Source organism: Pollachius pollachius (assembly GCF_949987615.1).
Source record: "Pollachius pollachius genome assembly, chromosome: 3".
Classification (NCBI taxonomy): domain Eukaryota; kingdom Metazoa; phylum Chordata; class Actinopteri; order Gadiformes; family Gadidae; genus Pollachius; species Pollachius pollachius.
The window spans coordinates 1,000,139-1,018,935 of NC_136936.1; the positions used below are offsets into that span (position 1 = coordinate 1,000,139).

Genomic DNA, 18,797 nt, shown 5'->3' on the forward strand with positions numbered 1-18,797 from the left:
GAGAACCCTGGTTCACTACATCAGAGAACCCTGGCTCAATACATCAGAGAACCCTGGAGAACCCTGGTTCACTACATCAGAGAACGCTGGTTCACTACATCAGAGAACCCTGGTTCACTACATCAAACCTGGCTAAATACATTGGAGAACCCTGGTTCAGTACATCAGAGAACCCTGGAGAACCCTGGTTCACTATATCAGAGAACCCTGGTTCATTACATCAGAGAACCCTGGCTCAATACATCAGAGAACCCTGGCTCAATACATCAGAGAACCCTGGAGAACCCTGGTTCACTACATCAGATAACCCTGGTTCATTACATCAGAGAACCCTGGCTCAATACATTAGAGAACCCTGGCTCAATACATCAGAGAACCCTGGATAACTACATCAGAGAACCCTGGCTCAATACATCCGAGAACCCCGGGGAACCCTGGTTCACTACATCAGAGAACCCTGGCTCAATACATCAGAGAACCCTGGCTCAATACATCAGAGAACCCTGGTTCACTACATCAGAGAACCCTGGTTCATTACATCAAACCTGGCTAAATACATTGGAGAACCCTGGTTCACTACATCAGAGAACCCTGGTTCATTACATAAGAGAACCCTGGCTCAATACATCAGAGAACCCTGGCTCAATACATCAGAGAACCCTGGTGAACCCTGATTCAATTACCAGAGAACTCTGGTTCTCTGGTAATGTGTAGGGAGGCCACAAGGAGATCTTGGCCTCTCCTCCTCCTCCTTCACCTCCTCATGAGGCCTAAAGGAGGCCTGGGCCACCTTAGGGATTGGTTTGGCTAGGTATGTCACGTGACAAGTTCTTATTGGCTAAGGGCAAGACATGTGACATTAAGATCCCAATTAAAGATGAGAAGATGATGCCACTCAACCCAGGACAGACAAAGGGACAGAAAAGCAGAGAGAAGACAGACAGACAGTGAGCAGACAGACAGACAGACAGCTCCTAATCCTTTAAATGTCCAAAGTGTTTCTTATGTTTCCCACGTAGGGCAGCATGGCATCAGTCTCAGGTGTTGGACCCTCAGGGCTTTTATTGATGCAATGATTGGTTTGTAGTGCTCCTCATCAGCATGAACCAGAGCTTCCTCTATACGGTGCTGTCTCTGACTGCCTACAGCCCCCCAGGCCTGCTGAACTATGTCTTCTTCGTGCTCTGCCTGCTCCTGTATGTGTTGACTCTGTGTGCTAATGTTCTGCTGATTGCTCTGATCCTCAGTGACCCCAACCTCCACAAGCCCATGTACACCTTCCTGCTGCACCTGGCTCTCAACGGCATCGTGGGCTCGTGCGCTGTTTGTCCCAAGGTGATGCAGAGCCTGTTGTCCCGGGATCCCTTTATTTCCTACGGGGGCTGTCTGCTGCAGGTGCTCTTCGTCAATGTGTATACTTTGTGTGCCTATGCCATCCTGGCGGTGATGGCCTACGACCGTTACATCTCCATCTGCAAGCCGCTGCAGTACCACACCATCATCACCCCTGCCCGAGTCCGGGTGCTGCTGACCGCCGCCTACCTGTTCCCCGTGGGGCTGTCGGCGGTGCAGGTGTACCTCACGTCTCAGCTGCCCCTCTGCCGCTTCGCCGTCAACAAGATGTTCTGTGACAACCTGGTTGTGGTGAAGCTGGCGTGCTTCAGAAGACACCTGGACAACGCGTACGGCCTGTTCATCGTCTGCAGCCTGGTGCTGTTCCCCTTTGTCTGCGTGCTGCTCTCCTACATGAAGATCTTATCCGTCAGCTGGAGGGCCTCCAAGGCCTCGCAGCGGAAAGCCCTGAGCACCTGTGCTCCTCACCTCATCATCTTCATCAACTTCTCCACCATCATCTTCTACTCTGTGCTCTACAACCGGAGGGACAGCGTGTCGGTGCTGGGGAACTTCCTCAACTCCACCCTGTTCGCCCTGCTGCCTCCCCTCTTCCACCCCCTGGTGTACGGTCTCAGGACCAAAGAGATCCAGCGGTCCATCCAGAAGCTGATCCTCGCCGCCCCGCCCCGCCCCGGCCCGGCGCCGCCTCACCTACGGGTCGTACCTGTCGACCGGAGTCCGCATCCGGCCTCACGATGGCTGGGGAGCTAACCAAGCATCTGAACCCTGGTTCAAATCTCAAGTCTTATAATGACATCTGGTTCTGCTCCACAAGGGTCCTTCATTGTCTGTTGTACAATAATCTGTTCATTGTATGGAAGTATTTTGTTTATTTCAATAGTGGCTGGTAGTGTGGGTTTAACTCAGATTGTGTTGTTCAGACTCCCCTCTTTCCTGTTCACCTGAAACCCCTTCCTGTGCAGCACGTTTCTTGGTGTGTTGGCTGGAACCACCGTGTTGCTCCACTGGTTCAGAAGTGCTGCTGAAAGCAGCTCAATAAACACAACAGTCTGAGCTCTGTGTCTTGTGGCGTCAGTCCGAGAGTGGTCACACAAACACGAGGGAGAAACGCCAGCTACAGGGGAGACATCTTCCTATGACATCATCATCATGTTCTCTAAACACCAGGTAACCATGGTAACCCCTCCATAGGGAGGAGCTAGGAACACTAACAGCGTTAATGACATGAGTTAACGATGCTCTTAAATTGTGGCCTATTCTTTTTTATTTGTAGAAACGAAAAATAAACACATAAAATTCACTGTAAATATATATAGACCAAAATATTATTATTAATTATTATGATGTCATAGCTAGTTGAGTGCTGCAAGCAGCGCTGAACATCTTTTTATTGTTAGGCTTTATTCTTTCTTTCTTTTTTTTTTATTATTCTCTACAAAATTTGGTTTCTTACTCCTTCCACAGTTTTTCACCTAGAGACTCCATTCGGCCTTTGCAATGTTCATATTTCCTCGGAATCTTGTGCTACTACTTTTCTAAATAAAATATTTTAGAGTTTTTTAAATATCCAACTCTTTAAACCTTACATTTTTATGATGGAAGTCAATGGGAGGATGGCAAAGCCGTCAGCCAATTCTCAGACACTTCAATTATTTCAGACTTTGCAACTTCGTCTATCTTAACAAATTTCGATATCATTTATACTTTTTTCAGAATCAACTATTTAATTTTAAAGCCGCTTCTTATATTTTCAGTTGGTCTCATTGACTTCCGTTGAGGTGGCTATCATTAAAAGTTAACAATTTCGGACATCTTGAAACCTAACCTCAATATTTAAACATAAACACAATGTAGAGGTTAAACGGTTAAGGTATTTCTTATTAAACTGAAGCTAAAATGATTAATGGATTGGAATATGATTGTTAAGTATCGGGCATTTGTGAGTTAGGACCCCCGTTTATATGGCTACAAGCTAGGTGCTTCTACATATCTGGTTTATTTTGTGTTGAAGCTAATACTTTTTTCAGAAATCAACAGTTGGATTTTAAATACGCTTCATATATTTTTAGTTGGTCTCATTGACTTCTCTGATACTTCAACTACTTCAGACTTTGTAACTTGGTCAATTATAAACCCTTAACCTTCATTCAAACATTTAGCAAATCAACACACTTCTTTCTTCATTTATATCCAAACAGATTTAAAAAAAAAAGGGGTTTTGGCGACCCTCATAAATATGCCGAGAGGCTAGGTGCTTGCTACATATCTGGTGTGTATCCGGTAGAAGCTAAATGCTATCAACAATGCTTTAAAATTATGTTTTTCACGTAATGCAATCTACAAAAATGATACGCCATGTGACAGCTGAGGCTCCAGAGTAAAACGGTATAGGACTCATCATTTTGTGAACTTATTTTGATTGAATAGATGAGAAGGAATACATTTTCAACTTATTGAAGGAAGGAAATCAGGTTTTCAGTACTTTTCCAAGTTACTACCACACACACACGTGCAAACACACACACACACACGCACACACACACACACACACACGCGCGCACACACACACACACACACACACACACACACATACAGGGGCGCTGCCTGGCGGGGAAAAGTGGTACTGATTCTAAGGGCCCAGCCCAACGCAGCACGGCCCACGGCCCGCGGATGGCAATTAATAATATGATATATTATTGCCTTTTTTTTTTTTTTTAAATGTCTTGAAATGTTTTTTGTTTTGAAAAAACAGTCGATAGATGTTGGGGGGGGGGGGTGGGGGGGCCCAAAATTAGAATCTTTCATAGGGCCCAAAATTCCTGGCAGCGCCCCTGCACACATACACACACAAACATACACACACACAGACACACTGCTCAGCTATGTTACAGTTTATCTCAAATGTATTCAAACTTTATCACTTTAGGTATTTGATTAATTTTTCACTTTCCTTGTTTCCATCCATTTTATATTCTGTATATCATGTGCATGTTTACATTGTTGAGTCATTTCCACTTTTGAACTCTGAGAATCTTTTCACTTGATGCAAGCCATTCAACATTACTTCGCGCCTTAAACTATGTGGCTTTACTAAAACATATTTTCAACCTCACTTTGCACTATAGCACTCATCGCATTTTCTGCAGGAAATGCATTTTTTAGTTCTATTCTCTGTTTATAAGTATTCAAAATATAGCAATTTCTACATAAACCAATGAACTTAAAATATCTCATATAAATCATAACTTTCAAATGTAATAAATTATTTGAAACTACAATCATCACCACACAACATCAGAGAACCCTGGAGAACCCTGGCTCACTACATCAGAGAACCCTGGTTCACTAAATCAGAGAACCCTGGTTCACTACATCAGAGAACCCTGGAGAACCCTGGTTCACTACATCAGAGAACCCTGGTTCACTACATCAGAGAACCCTGGAGAACCCTGGCTCACTACATCAGAGAACCCTGGTTCACTAAATCAGAGAACCCTGGTTCACTACATCAGAGAACCCTGGAGAACCCTGGTTCACTACATCAGAGAACCCTGGTTCACTACATCAGAGAAACCTGGTTCAATGATCGGAGAACCCTGGTTCCCCACCCTAGGATACCCTACAGACCCCTGACCCAGAGAGCCCTGACTAAAACCTCCAGTCATCTGAGAGGCTGGCTGCTGCCCACCTGAAGGACATCCCAGAAGCTCTGCTAGACCCCATGTAGTTTGGTTACCAAGACAACAAATGGTTGCCATGGTTCCACTACACTACGTCCAACAACATGTTAGTCTGGCATAAACTGCTGCACAGCACAAATCAAGCTCTCAGAACTCTCGAAAATCACTAAACCAAATCCTTGCATATGTTAACTATTTGGCCTATGAAAGCTGAATCTGGTGGTATATACCATCTAGCAGAACTCCTAAACGGTTCTGTGCACTGTGTTCATGTACAAATCAATCAGTTTTATCCTACAGATATTGATTGGGTTGATTTCAGTTTGGGCCTCTCCTCCTCTTCCTCCTTCACCTCCTCATGAGGCCTAAAGGAGGTCTGGGCCATTTTAGCCGTTAGGGATTTGTTTGGCTAGGTATGTCACATGACCAGCTCTTATTGGCTAAGGACAGTTGATGTGATATTAAGATCACACTATAAGAAGAGAAGATGATGCCACACAACCCAGGACAGACTGACAGACAGTAGACAGACAGTGAGCAGACAGACAGACAGCTCCTAATCCTTTAAATGTCCAAAGTGTTTCTTATGTTCCCCACGTAGGGCAGCATGGCATCAGTCTCAGGTGTTGGACCCTCAGGGCTTTTATTGATGCAATGATTGGTTTGTAGTGCTCCTCATCAGCATGAACCAGAGCTTCCTCTATACGGTGCTGTCTCTGACTGCCTACAGCCCCCCAGGCCTGCTGAACTATGTCTTCTTCGTGCTCTGCCTGCTCCTGTATGTGTTGACTCTGTGTGCTAATGTTCTGCTGATTGCTCTGATCCTCAGTGACCCCAACCTCCTCAAGCCCATGTACACCTTCCTGCTGCACCTGGCTCTCAACGGCATCGTGGGCTCGTGCGCTGTGTGTCCCAAGGTGATGCAGAGCCTGTTGTCCCGGGATCCCTTCATGTCCTACGGGGGCTGTCTGCTGCAGGTGCTCTTCGTCAATGTGTATGGGTCCTGTGCTTACGCCATCCTGGCGGTGATGGCCTACGACCGTTACATCTCCATCTGCAAGCCGCTGCAGTACCACACCATCATCACCCCTGCCCGAGTCCGGGTGCTGCTGACCGCCGCCTACCTGTTCCCCGTGGGGCTGTCGGCGGTGCAGGTGTACCTCACGTCTCAGCTGCCCCTTTGCCGCTTCGCCGTCAACAAGATGTTCTGTGACAACCTGGTTGTGGTGAAGCTGGCGTGCTTCAGAAGACACCTGGACAACGCGTACGGCCTGTTCATCGTCTGCAGCCTGGTGCTGTTCCCCTTTGTCTGCGTGCTGCTCTCCTACATGAAGATCTTATCCGTCAGCTGGAGGGCCTCCAAGGCCTCGCAGCGGAAAGCCCTGAGCACCTGTGCTCCTCACCTCATCATCTTCATCAACTTCTCCACCATCATCTTCTACTCTGTGCTCTACAACCGGAGGGACAGCGTGTCGGTGCTGGGGAACTTCCTCAACTCCACCCTGTTCGCCCTGCTGCCTCCCCTCTTCCACCCCCTGGTGTACGGTCTCAGGACCAAAGAGATCCAGCGGTCCATCCAGAAGCTGATCCTCGCCGCCCCGCCCCGCCCCGGCCCGGCGCCGCCTCACCTACGGGTCGTACCTGTCGACCGGAGTCCGCATCCGGCCTCACGATGGCTGGGGAGCTAACCAAGCATCTGAACCCTGGTTCATATCTCAAGTCTTATAATGACATCTGGTTCTGCTCCACAAGGGTCCTTCATTGTCTGTTGTACAATAATCTGTTCATTGTATGGAAGTGTTTTGTTTATTTCAATAGTGGCTGGTAGTGTGGGTTTAACTCAGATTGTGTTGTTCAGACTCCCCTCTTTCCTGTTCACCTGAAACCCCTTCCTGTGCAGCACGTTTCTTGGTGTGTTGGCTGGAACCACCGTGTTGCTCCACTGGTTCAGAAGTGCTGCTGAAAGCAGCTCAATAAACACAACAGTCTGAGCTATGTGTCTTGTGGCGTCAGGCCGAGAGTGGTCACACAAACATGAGGGAGAAACGCCAGCTACAGGGGCGACATCTTCCTATGACATCATCATCATGTTCTCTAAACACCAGGTAACCATGGTAACCCCTCCATAGGGAGGAGCTAGGAACACTAACAGCGTTAATGACATGAGTTAACAATGCTCTGAAATTGTGGCCTATTCCTTTTTATTTGTAGATACAAAAAATATATAACCGCAAGCGGTGGTTAACAGGGTCCGAGCAAAATTAAAAGTCAAGAACATACTTATGTAAGATTTATGAATATGACAAATAATTATGAAGGAAAGATGTTGCAGAAGATGTTCCACTTAATGCAATACTGTGCCTCGGCCTTCAGGTGAGCTGCAAAGCAATGGCCGAATGTCATGTTCAGCTTGTTCATAATGCTATAATCTGGATTTTAACTCTCAACCTAAGGATCACCTGTACACGGCATTATCCTATTGAGACACTGATAAACCTGAACTGCAGCCTCTTTCACATGGTAAAAATGTCTATTGATAAGCATACAACATCTAGAAACCTCCAAGCAAACATATCTCAAGTGAATTAAGGGCTTTTTTAAAAGCATATACCTGAAAAATCTTTGAACTTCTGGGGAAATGAAACCTTTGTAGTGAAGAACACTAGCGGAAGAAATATAAATATGACATAGTTAATTATGAAGGAAAAATGGTTAACAAAGAAGTTCCTCCCCACACTTTTTGTTATCTCATAAGGGGCGTGTTTTTGACCATTTGACCCCAGACTTCAGAAACTTGTCCACAGGCCAGCTGTATCTACCAACCATAAGGCACAAATTTACACCTCCATCCCACCCAAAATGGGGACCAGAAACTAACCTGAATTATGCACATTTACCTTACTGTTGGAGGTCACGCCCCCTTTTCCCGCCTTTTCAAGATAGCTAGAGATGACAAAATGTATACGCATATTTCCCAGGCTCCCGAGAAAGACATATCTGAGATTTGGAGTTCTAGCCCATACAGAAAAAAAGTTTTCCAAAATTGACAGTTTTTTGGACAAATCCTCTCAGAAGTGTTGCCTGCAAGTCCTAGTTGATCAGAATGTGGTGGAAAGACCTACCGCCCTGAAAATTGACTACCTTATTCTAGGGCCTAACTGGGACCCCCACACCGAAACTTGGCCCTCTCTGACCCCAAGGGCAGGGAGGGGGGGTCTGAGGTTTTGGGTTAGGGTTAGGGTTTGGGTTAGGGTTAGGGCTGGCTATTTTCCAGAGACCCACAATTTTCACACAGAGTGAAAATTGTGGTTGTATTTTGTTATTTTTGTTTACTGTATAAAAAACAATACTGCAAACGATTGTACAAAAATGTAAAGCAACACCAACTCACCATTATGTATTTTATTATTTCATACATTTTTTACATTACAACAAATGTATGATATATTACAAGGTACAACATTATCAAGTGTTACTACAATATAGATAAAAGGAGCAATATGGTACAAATGTCCTGTACTAAATCTTGAAATGACCATGATATTTCAGAGATTAAGGAAACTTCTAAATAGAATTGTTAGCCAACATGTTCTCGTCTGAAATATAAGGCTCTGAAAGCTTGTCTTTGTTTTGGCCTGTGGGTTATTATCTAGTTATTAACGAGGCCCAGAGCAGCGGATCACATCGCCTACTAACTTTATGAAAAGTTATGAATGATGGTTTAAGCTAGGTAGTAAAGAGAATATAAAGCTCAGTATCTTATACATTAAGAAGTCAGGTTCCTAGGTAGCTTAGACGTTAAGGATCTAGGTAGCTAAGTAGTTTAGAATGTAAGGAGCTAGGTAGATAGGTAGCTTGGACAGTAATGGGCAGGTAGCTAGATATCTTAGGAATTAAGAATATAGGTAGCTAGTTAGGTTAGGTCCCTGGGTAGCTAAGTCGTTATGGAGCTCGGTAGCTAAAACATGAAGGAGCTAGGTAGCTAGGTAGTTCAGGCATTAAGGAGTTGGTAGCTAAGTAGCTTAGTCGTAAGGACCTGGGTAGCTAGGTATGTCAGATATTTAAGAGGTAGGTAGGGGAGCGTACCTATGTTCCCCGGGTCCTATGTTCCCCAGGTCCTATGTTCCCCGCTTTGTATGTGACCGGGGAACTTAGGACCCTGTGAGCAAATCTTTTTTTTGTAGGATGGTAGGGGCAAGTACCGCCTTTTTCGCCTCTGATTCGCCTGTGATTGGTTAGAATGTCTCTCCTCCGATTGGTTATGGTTAGGGTTAGGTTTAGGGTTAACCCTCACCCTAACCCTAACACTAACCCTAACCCTAAACCTGACCCTCACCCTTTGCACCCGGGGAACATAGGACCTGGGGAACATAGGGATGACCCCGTAGGTAGCTAGGAAGCATTAAGGTGTTGGATAGATAAGTAGCTTCGCTGTTAAGGAGCTTTGTTGCTAGATAGTTAGCTAAATATGCAAACAATCTAAATCCTATTTACACAATACAAACACAATATATTGAATGCAATTACAATACATTCAATATAAATTAACAAAGGCATTCAATACATATATCATTCTTCCAAATCCCACTTTTCCACTGTTGAACAGGAATGTATTTATGCCATGCTTGGAATCTAAGACTGTGAAGGAAACCTTAAGATCAATTTCTTAGAAAGCAGAATAGACTTGACTATGTTTCGTTGCATGACCTCAGTTCAGAAGTTATTAAAGAGTTATAACTATACATTTTTACAGCAAAACTGATTTCTACACATCTGTCTTATTTTAGATAACCTCAGCCCATAAATGATAGGGTTAAAGAGTGGTTGGATGGTGAGAAAGTACAGCGATAAAACGATGCGCAATATCCTGGGAACACTGGTCATATTGAATCTACTCTGAAATATTTCAAAACAACACCCAAAAGAGAAATTGATCAGGGAGGCGATGTGGGGGGTGCAGGTACTGACTGCTTTCTGTCTGGTCTCTTTAGAACCAACGACACAAACCCTGAGGATCTTGGTGTAGGAGAGCAGGATGTAGATGAGAGGAACCGCCACGGCCAGTATGGTGGCCAGGACCCCGTAAGCGTTGTTCACGGTGGTGTCTGAACACGCCAGCTTTACAACAGGGAAGTTATCACAATAGATCTTGTTGATTCTGTTCCCACACAGCAGTAGGGAGGTACTCAGAATAATACACACAAGGCTCTCCACAGAAGAGTACAGCCATACAGCAGCGATCAACAGAGCCACCCTGTTAGAGGTCAGCCGAGCCTTATAATGCAGAGGACAGCAGATAGCAAGGTACCTATCATAGGACATCACAGCCAGGTTACAAAACTCCCCACAGCTATAGCTATATAGGCTGTAGATCTGTATGAAACAAAAGGATCTGGATATGGTGTGAGTGTCAGAGGTGATCTGCAGCAGGAGGAATGGAAATAGACCAGCGCTACCATACAGTTGATTAACCAACAGGCTACACAGAAACACATACATAGGCTCATGTAGGCTCCTCTTCAGACAAATAGTTACAATGAGAAAAGCATTCGCAAACACAATCACAATGTACATCATCAAAACAATCACAAAATATAAGTACTTCAGATAGCCCATGTCCAGGTAGGCAGTCAGTATGAAATATGGAATCTGGCTTGAATTGACCATGATAACTTTCACTCTCAGAAGAAGTTCATCACAGGAGATTAGTCTTTGTTCGTGTCTTAGGAATATTATCATGGGGTCTTTTAGAAGAATATCCCTGCATGAATTACTTCAAACAAAAAATAAGACTCATATCTGATAACGGCTCTCATCTTGGACATCGGAAGACACTTTCCATCAGAACATTTAGTGTGATCCCCACACCTGACCGCCACACACTTACCACTCCCTCTGAGCCTAGAACATGACCTCACTTCTTTAAAACTGTTTCAAATGACAGAGGGAAGATGTAGCAGACATTGTGGCCTCTGGTTCAACCAGGACCTCCCGTCCGTTCAGACTGAGCTAAGACTCTGCTCTGCTCCTATTAAGCTTCTCTCAGCCCCAGAAACCATGGGAGCAGAACCTCTGCTCTGGTCAACAGGGACTATCACAGAGAGAGGCTCCATCCTGCCCAATAGGAGAGCAGCCCGCCCCTCTGGAAAATGGTGCTGAAGTCCGCTCTGATTGCCGTGTAATGCTTAAGACCCCCGTAGAGTCTGGGGGGCAGAGATGTTTTCAAAGCAGTTTGATATTATCAGGCAGAAGATGAATCAGATACCTGGATTCAAATGCTGATGTTCATACACCCATTGTTTTCTTGCTTGTTATTTAATTATCTTAAATTGCTGCATAACTGTTGACCAGAGCAGCAAGTCCTGTTGCGTAAATCTAGGAAAATGCATGCCTGACTGCAGTTATCTTTATCTTTAAAGCAAAAGTCCAACGTTTGGGGAAGTAAGGTTATTTTCTATAGTCCAATGAGAAGCACTGTCAAAAAAAAGTTCTCAATCAACTCATCGTTGGATTTGACCTTGTTAGCATGTGACAGAGTTAGCCTTCAACCAAGTTAGCCAGAGTCAATGGAAGCAGATGAGATTAACTGTCAATCTGAAACAGTAAAGATGTATTTTTTGAACTTAGATTCACTTTTCACACAGAGATGAGTGAAAGCACTAAAATATCTTAATTTGGAGAAGCCTGAATGGTTTATTCTAAACTCACTTCGTTGACAAAACCATTCAACCTCATCTGCTTCCATTGTTTTTCGAAAACATGGTGAAATGATAATTCTGTCTAATGGAGTGCTGCGTGGATATAAAGTCTGAGTATTCCTTAAGATTAGGGCAGACAAGAAATAATAAGAGAGTGTTGTCCAGTACGCTGTCTGATTTTATTTCGTGGGTTCCCAAACAGTGGATCAGGGTCCCAGGTCAGCTGCTGCCGGGCTACAGGGTCAGGGCTGGAGATGTTGGAGTTCTGAGAGAAAGATATTGATTGATACAATTTTCAAATTTTCACTTTTCTTTTAAATGTTTGAAGGGTCTCAGAAAGGTCCTGTATATACAGACAGAAAGTTTAATTAATCATTGCCACGAGTGAATAACTGCAAATAACTAAGTGAACTAGAAAAGGCATTTCCTGAAGAAAATGCTGTGAGTGCTGTAGTGTAAATTGAGGTTTAAAACATGTTTTAGCAAAGCCACAGTTTACGACATAAAGAAATGTTGAATGCCTTAAATCAAGGGAGATATATTGGGAAAGAGTTCAAGAGTCTAAATTGAGTGAATAATGTAAACATGCACACCATTTAAAAAGTGAAAAAATGGTTGTAAACAAATAAAGTGTAGGAGTTTAACAAATAGCTTAAGTGATCAAGTTTGAATACATTTGAGATAAAATATGGAATAGCTCAGCTGTTCTAGTTGGATAGTTGGAAATGGTTGAATCAAGTGTGTGTGTATGTGTGTCTGTGTGTGTCTGTGTGTGTCCGTGTGTGTGTGTGTGATCACTTGTAGTCACCAGGAAAAGTGTGTACTGATCACTTTGTGAACTACTACTGATCACTAAGTGAACTAGCTAACTTTCCCACCCGGGGTGATCAGACTCGTCTTGATTATTATAACTCTCAACTAAGGTACACTATAAACCCCTTCCCCGGCCTCCCCCCCCCCCCCCCTCCCGACCTGCAGACGGAGCCTTAAACAAGATAAACATGGTAAGGGATGAGCTCAGAGCACGTCCTCTGCCCTTAGCCCTGGGTTAAGGGGGAAGTAAGGGATGAGCTCAGAGCACGTCCTCTGCCCTTAGCCCTGGGTTAAGGGGGAAGTAAGGGATGAGCTCAGAGCACGTCCTCTGCCCTTAGCCCTGGGTTAAGGGGGAAGTAAGGGATGAGCTCAGAGCACGTCCTCTGCCCTTAGCCCTGGGTTAAGGGGGATTTGAGGAAGTCCAGATTTGACCTACGGAAGGCCATGAGAGATGCCCAAAGAGCCTGAGGGGACAAACTGGAGTCTAACTAACACAGCTCCCACCCCAGACGCATGTGGTGTGGAATGCCATCCATCACTAACTATAAAGGGAGCTAAAGTAGAGAACCCAGCCTGCCGCCTCTCTCCCAGGAGAGCTCATAGCTTCTACGCTTGGTTTGAGGCGAGCAACAGCCTCCCTACTGTGAGGTGGGCTGAGGACCAGGACGACTGCACTCTGTCCCCCACGACGGCTGACCTGAGGAGAGTATAATAAAGAGGAACACCTCTGAAGTCGTCAGGGCCAGGTGGCCTTCCAGGCCGTGTCTTCAGAGGTTTCGCCGACCAGCTAGCAGAGGTTTTCATCTCCACGTTCAACCTGAAACAGTCTGCAGTCCCTCCTGCTTCAAACAGACGACTATTGTCTCCGTACCCACGAAACCTTCCATCACCTGCCTGAATGACTCCCACCCCGTAGCACTGACCCCCATCGTCATGAAGTGCTTTGAGCGGCCCATGACGCCCCAACAGTGCCCTGACCGTACACAAATCTCCCATCTGGAAAAGGGAAGCGGCAGTAGTAGTTCACATGGTGAACTATCAAATAGTTAACTTCTACCATTCATTACTAGGGAACTACTACTAACCACATGGTGAACTACGTCTGATCCCTTAGTGAACTACTATTAACCACTTCGTGAACTACTATTCATCACTTAGTTAACGTCTACCTATCACTTAGTGAACGACTACTGATCCCTGAGTTCGGTGCACTGGGCATACGTTCCCTGAGACATCGGTATTGGGAGAAGCTGTTGGTAGTTGGATCTCTGTGTTAAGAAGATGGTACAAAAAACACGACACCTTAAATGATTATGATGATATGTAAGCATTCACCTTATTTATTAATACATTTTAAACATACACGATTTAATGAGAGAAAACACTTTAGCATTCCTGATTTCCGACATCCTAAATCCGTACATAATTGGGTTAAATAGTGGCTGGCCGATCAGAAAGTACAAGGATAAAAATACACTCAGAAGATTGGGGACACCAGTTGTATCGAATCTACTTTGCAGCGTCTCAAAACAACAGCCGAAGGTGAAGTTGATCAGGGAGGCGATGTGGGGGCTGCAGGTTCTGACTGCTTTCAGCCTGGTCTCTTTGGAACTGGAGAGACACACCCTGAGGATCTTGGTGTAGGAGAACAGGATGGGGATGAGAGGAACCAGGACAGTCAGGGATCCGGAGATGAACCCATAGATATTATTCAGGCTTGTTTCAGTACACGCCAGTTTGACCACATAGTAGTTATGACAGTACAGCCGGTCTATGACGTTCCCACACAGCGTTAAACGAAGATTCAGACAAAGAGTAATCAAGAACTTGATAAAAGAGTACAGCCATATGAGAGCGATCAACAGAGCCACCTTGTTAGAGGTCAGCCGAGCCTTATAATGCAGAGGACAGCAGATAGCAAGGTACCTATCATAGGCCATCACAGCCAGGTTACAAAACTCCACAGATGCATACGTGTACAAGCAGTAGATCTGAAGGAAACATATGGATCTAGATATGGTGTGAGTGTCAGAGGTGATCTGCAGCAGGAGGAATGGAAATAGACCAGCGCTACCATACAGTTGATTAACCAACAGGCTACACAGAAACACATACATAGGCTCATGTAGGCTCCTCTTCAGACAAATAGTTAGAATGAGAAAAGCATTTGCAACAACAAGCACAATATACAGCATTAAAACAATCACAAAATATAAGTACTTAAGATAGCCCATGTCCAGGTAGGCAGTCAGTATGAAATATGGAATTTGGCTTGAATTGACCATGATAACTTACACTCTCATCACAGGAGATTAGTCTATGTTTCTGTTTCAGGAATATTATCGTGTTGCCTTTTAGAAGAATGCCCCTACAAAAATTATTTCAAACTAAAAATAAGACTCATATCTGATAACGTCTCTCATCTTGGACATCAGATCATTTAGTATGATCCTCACCTGACTGCCACACACTTACCACTCCCTCTCTGAGCCTAGAACATGACCTCACATCTTTAAAACTGTTTCAAATGACAGAGGGAAGATGTACTATACATTGTGGCCTCTGGTTTAACCAGGACCTCCAGTACGTTAGACTGAGCTAAGGCTCTCCTCTCCTCCTATAAAGCTTCTCTCAACACCAGAAGCCATGGGAGCAGGACCTCTGACATCATAAACAAAGGACCAACTGGAATCGGCTTCATCATTTACGCGGGCACATTAGTGGCTTGTTGTGATAAATCAGTATGACCTACATCTCACCCCTGGTGAACATCAAGGATGAAATATTGATCTATTTGATCCTTGATTTTCTAAAGTCCTAACTACTTTCCCAACCATTATAATAATTACTTCTGATAGTGCTGAAAAAAATATTTGGTGTAAATAATGACTACTTCATATTGAATATATAAAGATATACATAATTTGTTGCTCTTCTAGGTGTGCTCTTGGAGTAAACAATGGAGGTGTTCCCCAGGGCTCTGTCTGTGGAACCCTTCTCTTCCTCGTTTACAGCCCCCACCTCTCTGTGGAACCCTCCTCTTCCTCGTTTTCAGCCCCCACCTCTCTGTGGAACCCTCCTCTTCCTCGTTTACAGCCCCCACCTCTCTGTGGAACCCTCCTCTTCCTTGTTTTCAGCCCCCACCTCTCTGTGGAACCCTCCTCTTCCTCGTTTACAGCCCCCACCTCTCTGTGGAACCCTCCTCTTCCTCGTTTACAGCCCCCACCTCTCTGTGGAACCCTCCTCTTCCTCGTTTTCAGCCCCCACCTCTCTGTGGAACCCTCCTCTTCCTCGTTTTCAGCCCCCACCTCTCTGTGGAACCCTTCTCTTCCTCGTTTTCAGCCCCCACCTCTCTGTTGAACCCTCCTCTTCCTCGTTTATAGCCCCCACCTCTGGGGGCTGTCAAATGTGCCTTCTATTAAACACATGTCCACATTTACCGAAGTAGTTAGTATGTACTACAAGAAGCAGTTATTAAAAGTGTGTACTATATGAAGTAGTTAATATGTACTATATGAAGTAGTCATTATCAAATACATGAAGTAGATATTATGTACTATATGAAGTAGTTAATTAAACTATATGAAGTAGTTATTATGGACTATATCAAGTATTCAATATGTACTATATGAAGTGGTTATTATGTACTATATAAAGTAGTTGTCATGTACTTCATGAAGAAATTGATACATAATATATGAAGAAGTTAATATGTACTATATGAAGTAATTAATATAAACTATATGAAGTAGTTATTGTGTACTATATGAAGTAGTTATTGTGTACTTTATGAAGTATTTATTATGAACTATATGAAGTACTTAATATATAGTATGTGAATTAGTTATTAGGTACTTTAGGAACTAGTTGTTATAAAATATCTAAAGTTGTTATTATGAATTATACAAAGTAGTTATAATAAACTACACAAAGTAGTTATGTTGCCCTATATGGAATAGTTATTATAAACTGTATCAACTACATAAAATAGTTAATAAGTAATACACTTACTCTATACTATCTGAAGTAGTGAATATATACAATTTAAAGTAGTTAATATGTACCATATGAAGTTGGCATATGTATTATATGAAGTAGTTATTTGGTACTATATGAGCTAGTTAATATGCACTATACAAAGTAGTTCATATGTACTTCATGAAGTAGTCATTATCATCATCGGCGATCACTCTGAGTTGAGCATGATGGTCATCCTGGGGTATCCTTCTTGTGGGTCCTCAGATGACTAACGAGGCCAATTCTGGAGCCACATGTTCTATTGCAGTGTGGGCATGGATGTGAAGTGCAAAGGGGAGGGATTGTGGGGGGGCTGTTCTGTGGTGAACCTCTCCTTCCTTTGCTGCTGCTTGAGTTTTGCAGCCTGTCGGAGTTGGTCCTCATGGAAAGTGGCACCTTCCCTCTCAGGCAGTTTCTCCAGGTGGATCTGTGTTGTGCAGTGTCCTCCCAGTTTAAACTGTTAATGTTGAATTTTTAGACGTTTGTCCCAATGTTGTCCCTGTAACACTTTTTCTGGCCTCCAGGTGCATGGTGGCCAATTGAAAGCTGGGAGAGGAGTACCTGCTTTGGGAGGCGAGCATCAGGCATCCGTATGATGTGGCCTGTCCATCGCAGCTGATGCTTTGTGATAGTGGTGGTGATGGTGTGTATGGTTGCATCATCCAGGATGCTGATGTTTGTCCGCTTCTCTTCCCAGCTGACACACAGGATTTTTCTGAGGTGTCTCTGATGGTAGGACTCCAAAGATCTTAGATGCCTGCTGTATGTTGTCCATGTCTCTGCGCCATAGAGGAGTGCGGGGAGGATGACTGCTTCATATACAACAAATTATTCCTAGCAAGCAGATCTGGATTCTCAAAGACCCTTTTGCAGAGCTTTGCAAAAGCTCCACTTGCACAGCAGATTCTATTTTGTATTTCACTGTCAATGTCTGCTTTTGAGGAGAGGTGGCTACCCAGATATGGAAAGTGGTCCACATTCACAAGGCATTCATTTGTAATTGTTATTGTCTGGTGGAGGCTGATGGAGAACCTGGGTCTTTTTGATGTTCAGGGTCAGTCCAAGGAGCTTGTAAGCCCTAGCAAAAGCATTCAATGTGATTTGTAGATCTTCTTGTGTGGGCCGCAATAGCATTGTCATATGCATATTGCAGCTCCATGATGGAAGAGTGGGAGAGCTTTGATTTGGCTTTAAATCTGTTTAGGTTGAACAGTTAGCCGTCTATTCTGAAGACAAACTGGACACCGGTGGGTAGATTATTACCAATGAGGTGGATGATGGCTGCTATAAAGACTGTGAAGAGGGTTGGGGCAATAATGCAGCCTTGTTTGACTCCAGTTTCAACCTTGAAAGGTTCAGTCTCCATCAGTCGTCATTGCAGAGGACAGCCGCTGACATGTGGTCATGGAGGAGTCTCAGGATCCTAATATACTTTTCTGGGCATCCACACTTGGATAGGATTGTCCAGAGGGCCTGGCGGTTGACTGAATCGAAGGCTTTTGTTAGATCTATGAAGGCCATGTATAGTGATTGTTTTTGTTCCTTGCATTTTTCTTGTAGCTGTCTGGTTGTGAAGATCATGTCAGTTGTGCCACGGGCAGGACGGAAGCCCCACTGTGTTTCAGGGAGGACCTCCTCTGATAGAGGGAGGAATCTCTTCAAAAGAATGTGGGTGTGTCATGATCCGCCCCTGGTTTTCTCATTCACCTGCCTGCCACCCTGATCACACCCAATTAACCCAACCACCTTCACCTGTGTTTCCCCTATATCAGTCCTTTCCTCCCAAACATTCCCTGCCAGATTGTCTCTTGTGTTTCACAGTGCTTTCCCGCGATTCAAATCCTGACCTACCACCGATCCTGCCTGCTCTCTGATCCCTGCCTGCCTGACTCTTCTGCCGGTTCCTGATCCCCGCCTGTTTGATTATCCTGCCTGCTCTCTGATCCCTGCCTGTCTGACTCTTCTGCCGGTTCCTGATCCCCGCCTGTCTGACTATCCTGCCTGCTCCTGATCCCCGCCTGTCTGACTATTCTGCCTGCCGATCCTGAATCCGAATAAACGATTGACACTGTTCCACGCTCATTGCCAGTCTGTGCACTTGGGTTCAGCCAAACGCTCACGTTACAGGGTGATGATCTTCCCGTTGGTAGATAGGAGTGAGATTCCCCTGTAGTTTCCACAATCTGCTTTGTCACCTTTCTTGAAAAGGATGAGAATCAGTGCATCCCTGAGG

The 18,797-nt window shown here is 44.5% G+C and overlaps 3 protein-coding genes across 3 annotated transcripts; 2 read left to right on the forward strand and 1 right to left on the reverse strand.

Moving 5' to 3' along the window:
* Nucleotides 1-1,101: 1,101 nt before the first annotated feature.
* On the forward strand, nucleotides 1,102-2,106 carry LOC307073122 (olfactory receptor 2AT4-like; the record flags this gene model as incomplete). The annotated part of the gene is made up of 1 exon (XM_079732825.1): nucleotides 1,102-2,106. One exon carries the CDS (start codon nucleotides 1,102-1,104, stop codon nucleotides 2,104-2,106), a length of 1,005 nt encoding a protein of 334 aa, XP_079588951.1.
* A 3,613-nt stretch (nucleotides 2,107-5,719) lies between these two features.
* On the forward strand, nucleotides 5,720-6,724 carry LOC307073123 (olfactory receptor 2G6-like; the record flags this gene model as incomplete). The annotated part of the gene is made up of 1 exon (XM_079732826.1): nucleotides 5,720-6,724. One exon carries the CDS (start codon nucleotides 5,720-5,722, stop codon nucleotides 6,722-6,724), a length of 1,005 nt encoding a protein of 334 aa, XP_079588952.1.
* Nucleotides 6,725-9,773: 3,049 nt separating this feature from the next.
* LOC307073124 (olfactory receptor 52D1-like) lies at nucleotides 9,774-14,742 on the reverse strand (the record flags this gene model as incomplete). The annotated part of the gene is made up of 2 exons (XM_079732827.1): nucleotides 9,774-10,344; nucleotides 14,474-14,742. 2 exons carry the CDS (start codon nucleotides 14,740-14,742, stop codon nucleotides 9,774-9,776), a joined length of 840 nt encoding a protein of 279 aa, XP_079588953.1.
* Nucleotides 14,743-18,797: the final 4,055 nt, after the last annotated feature.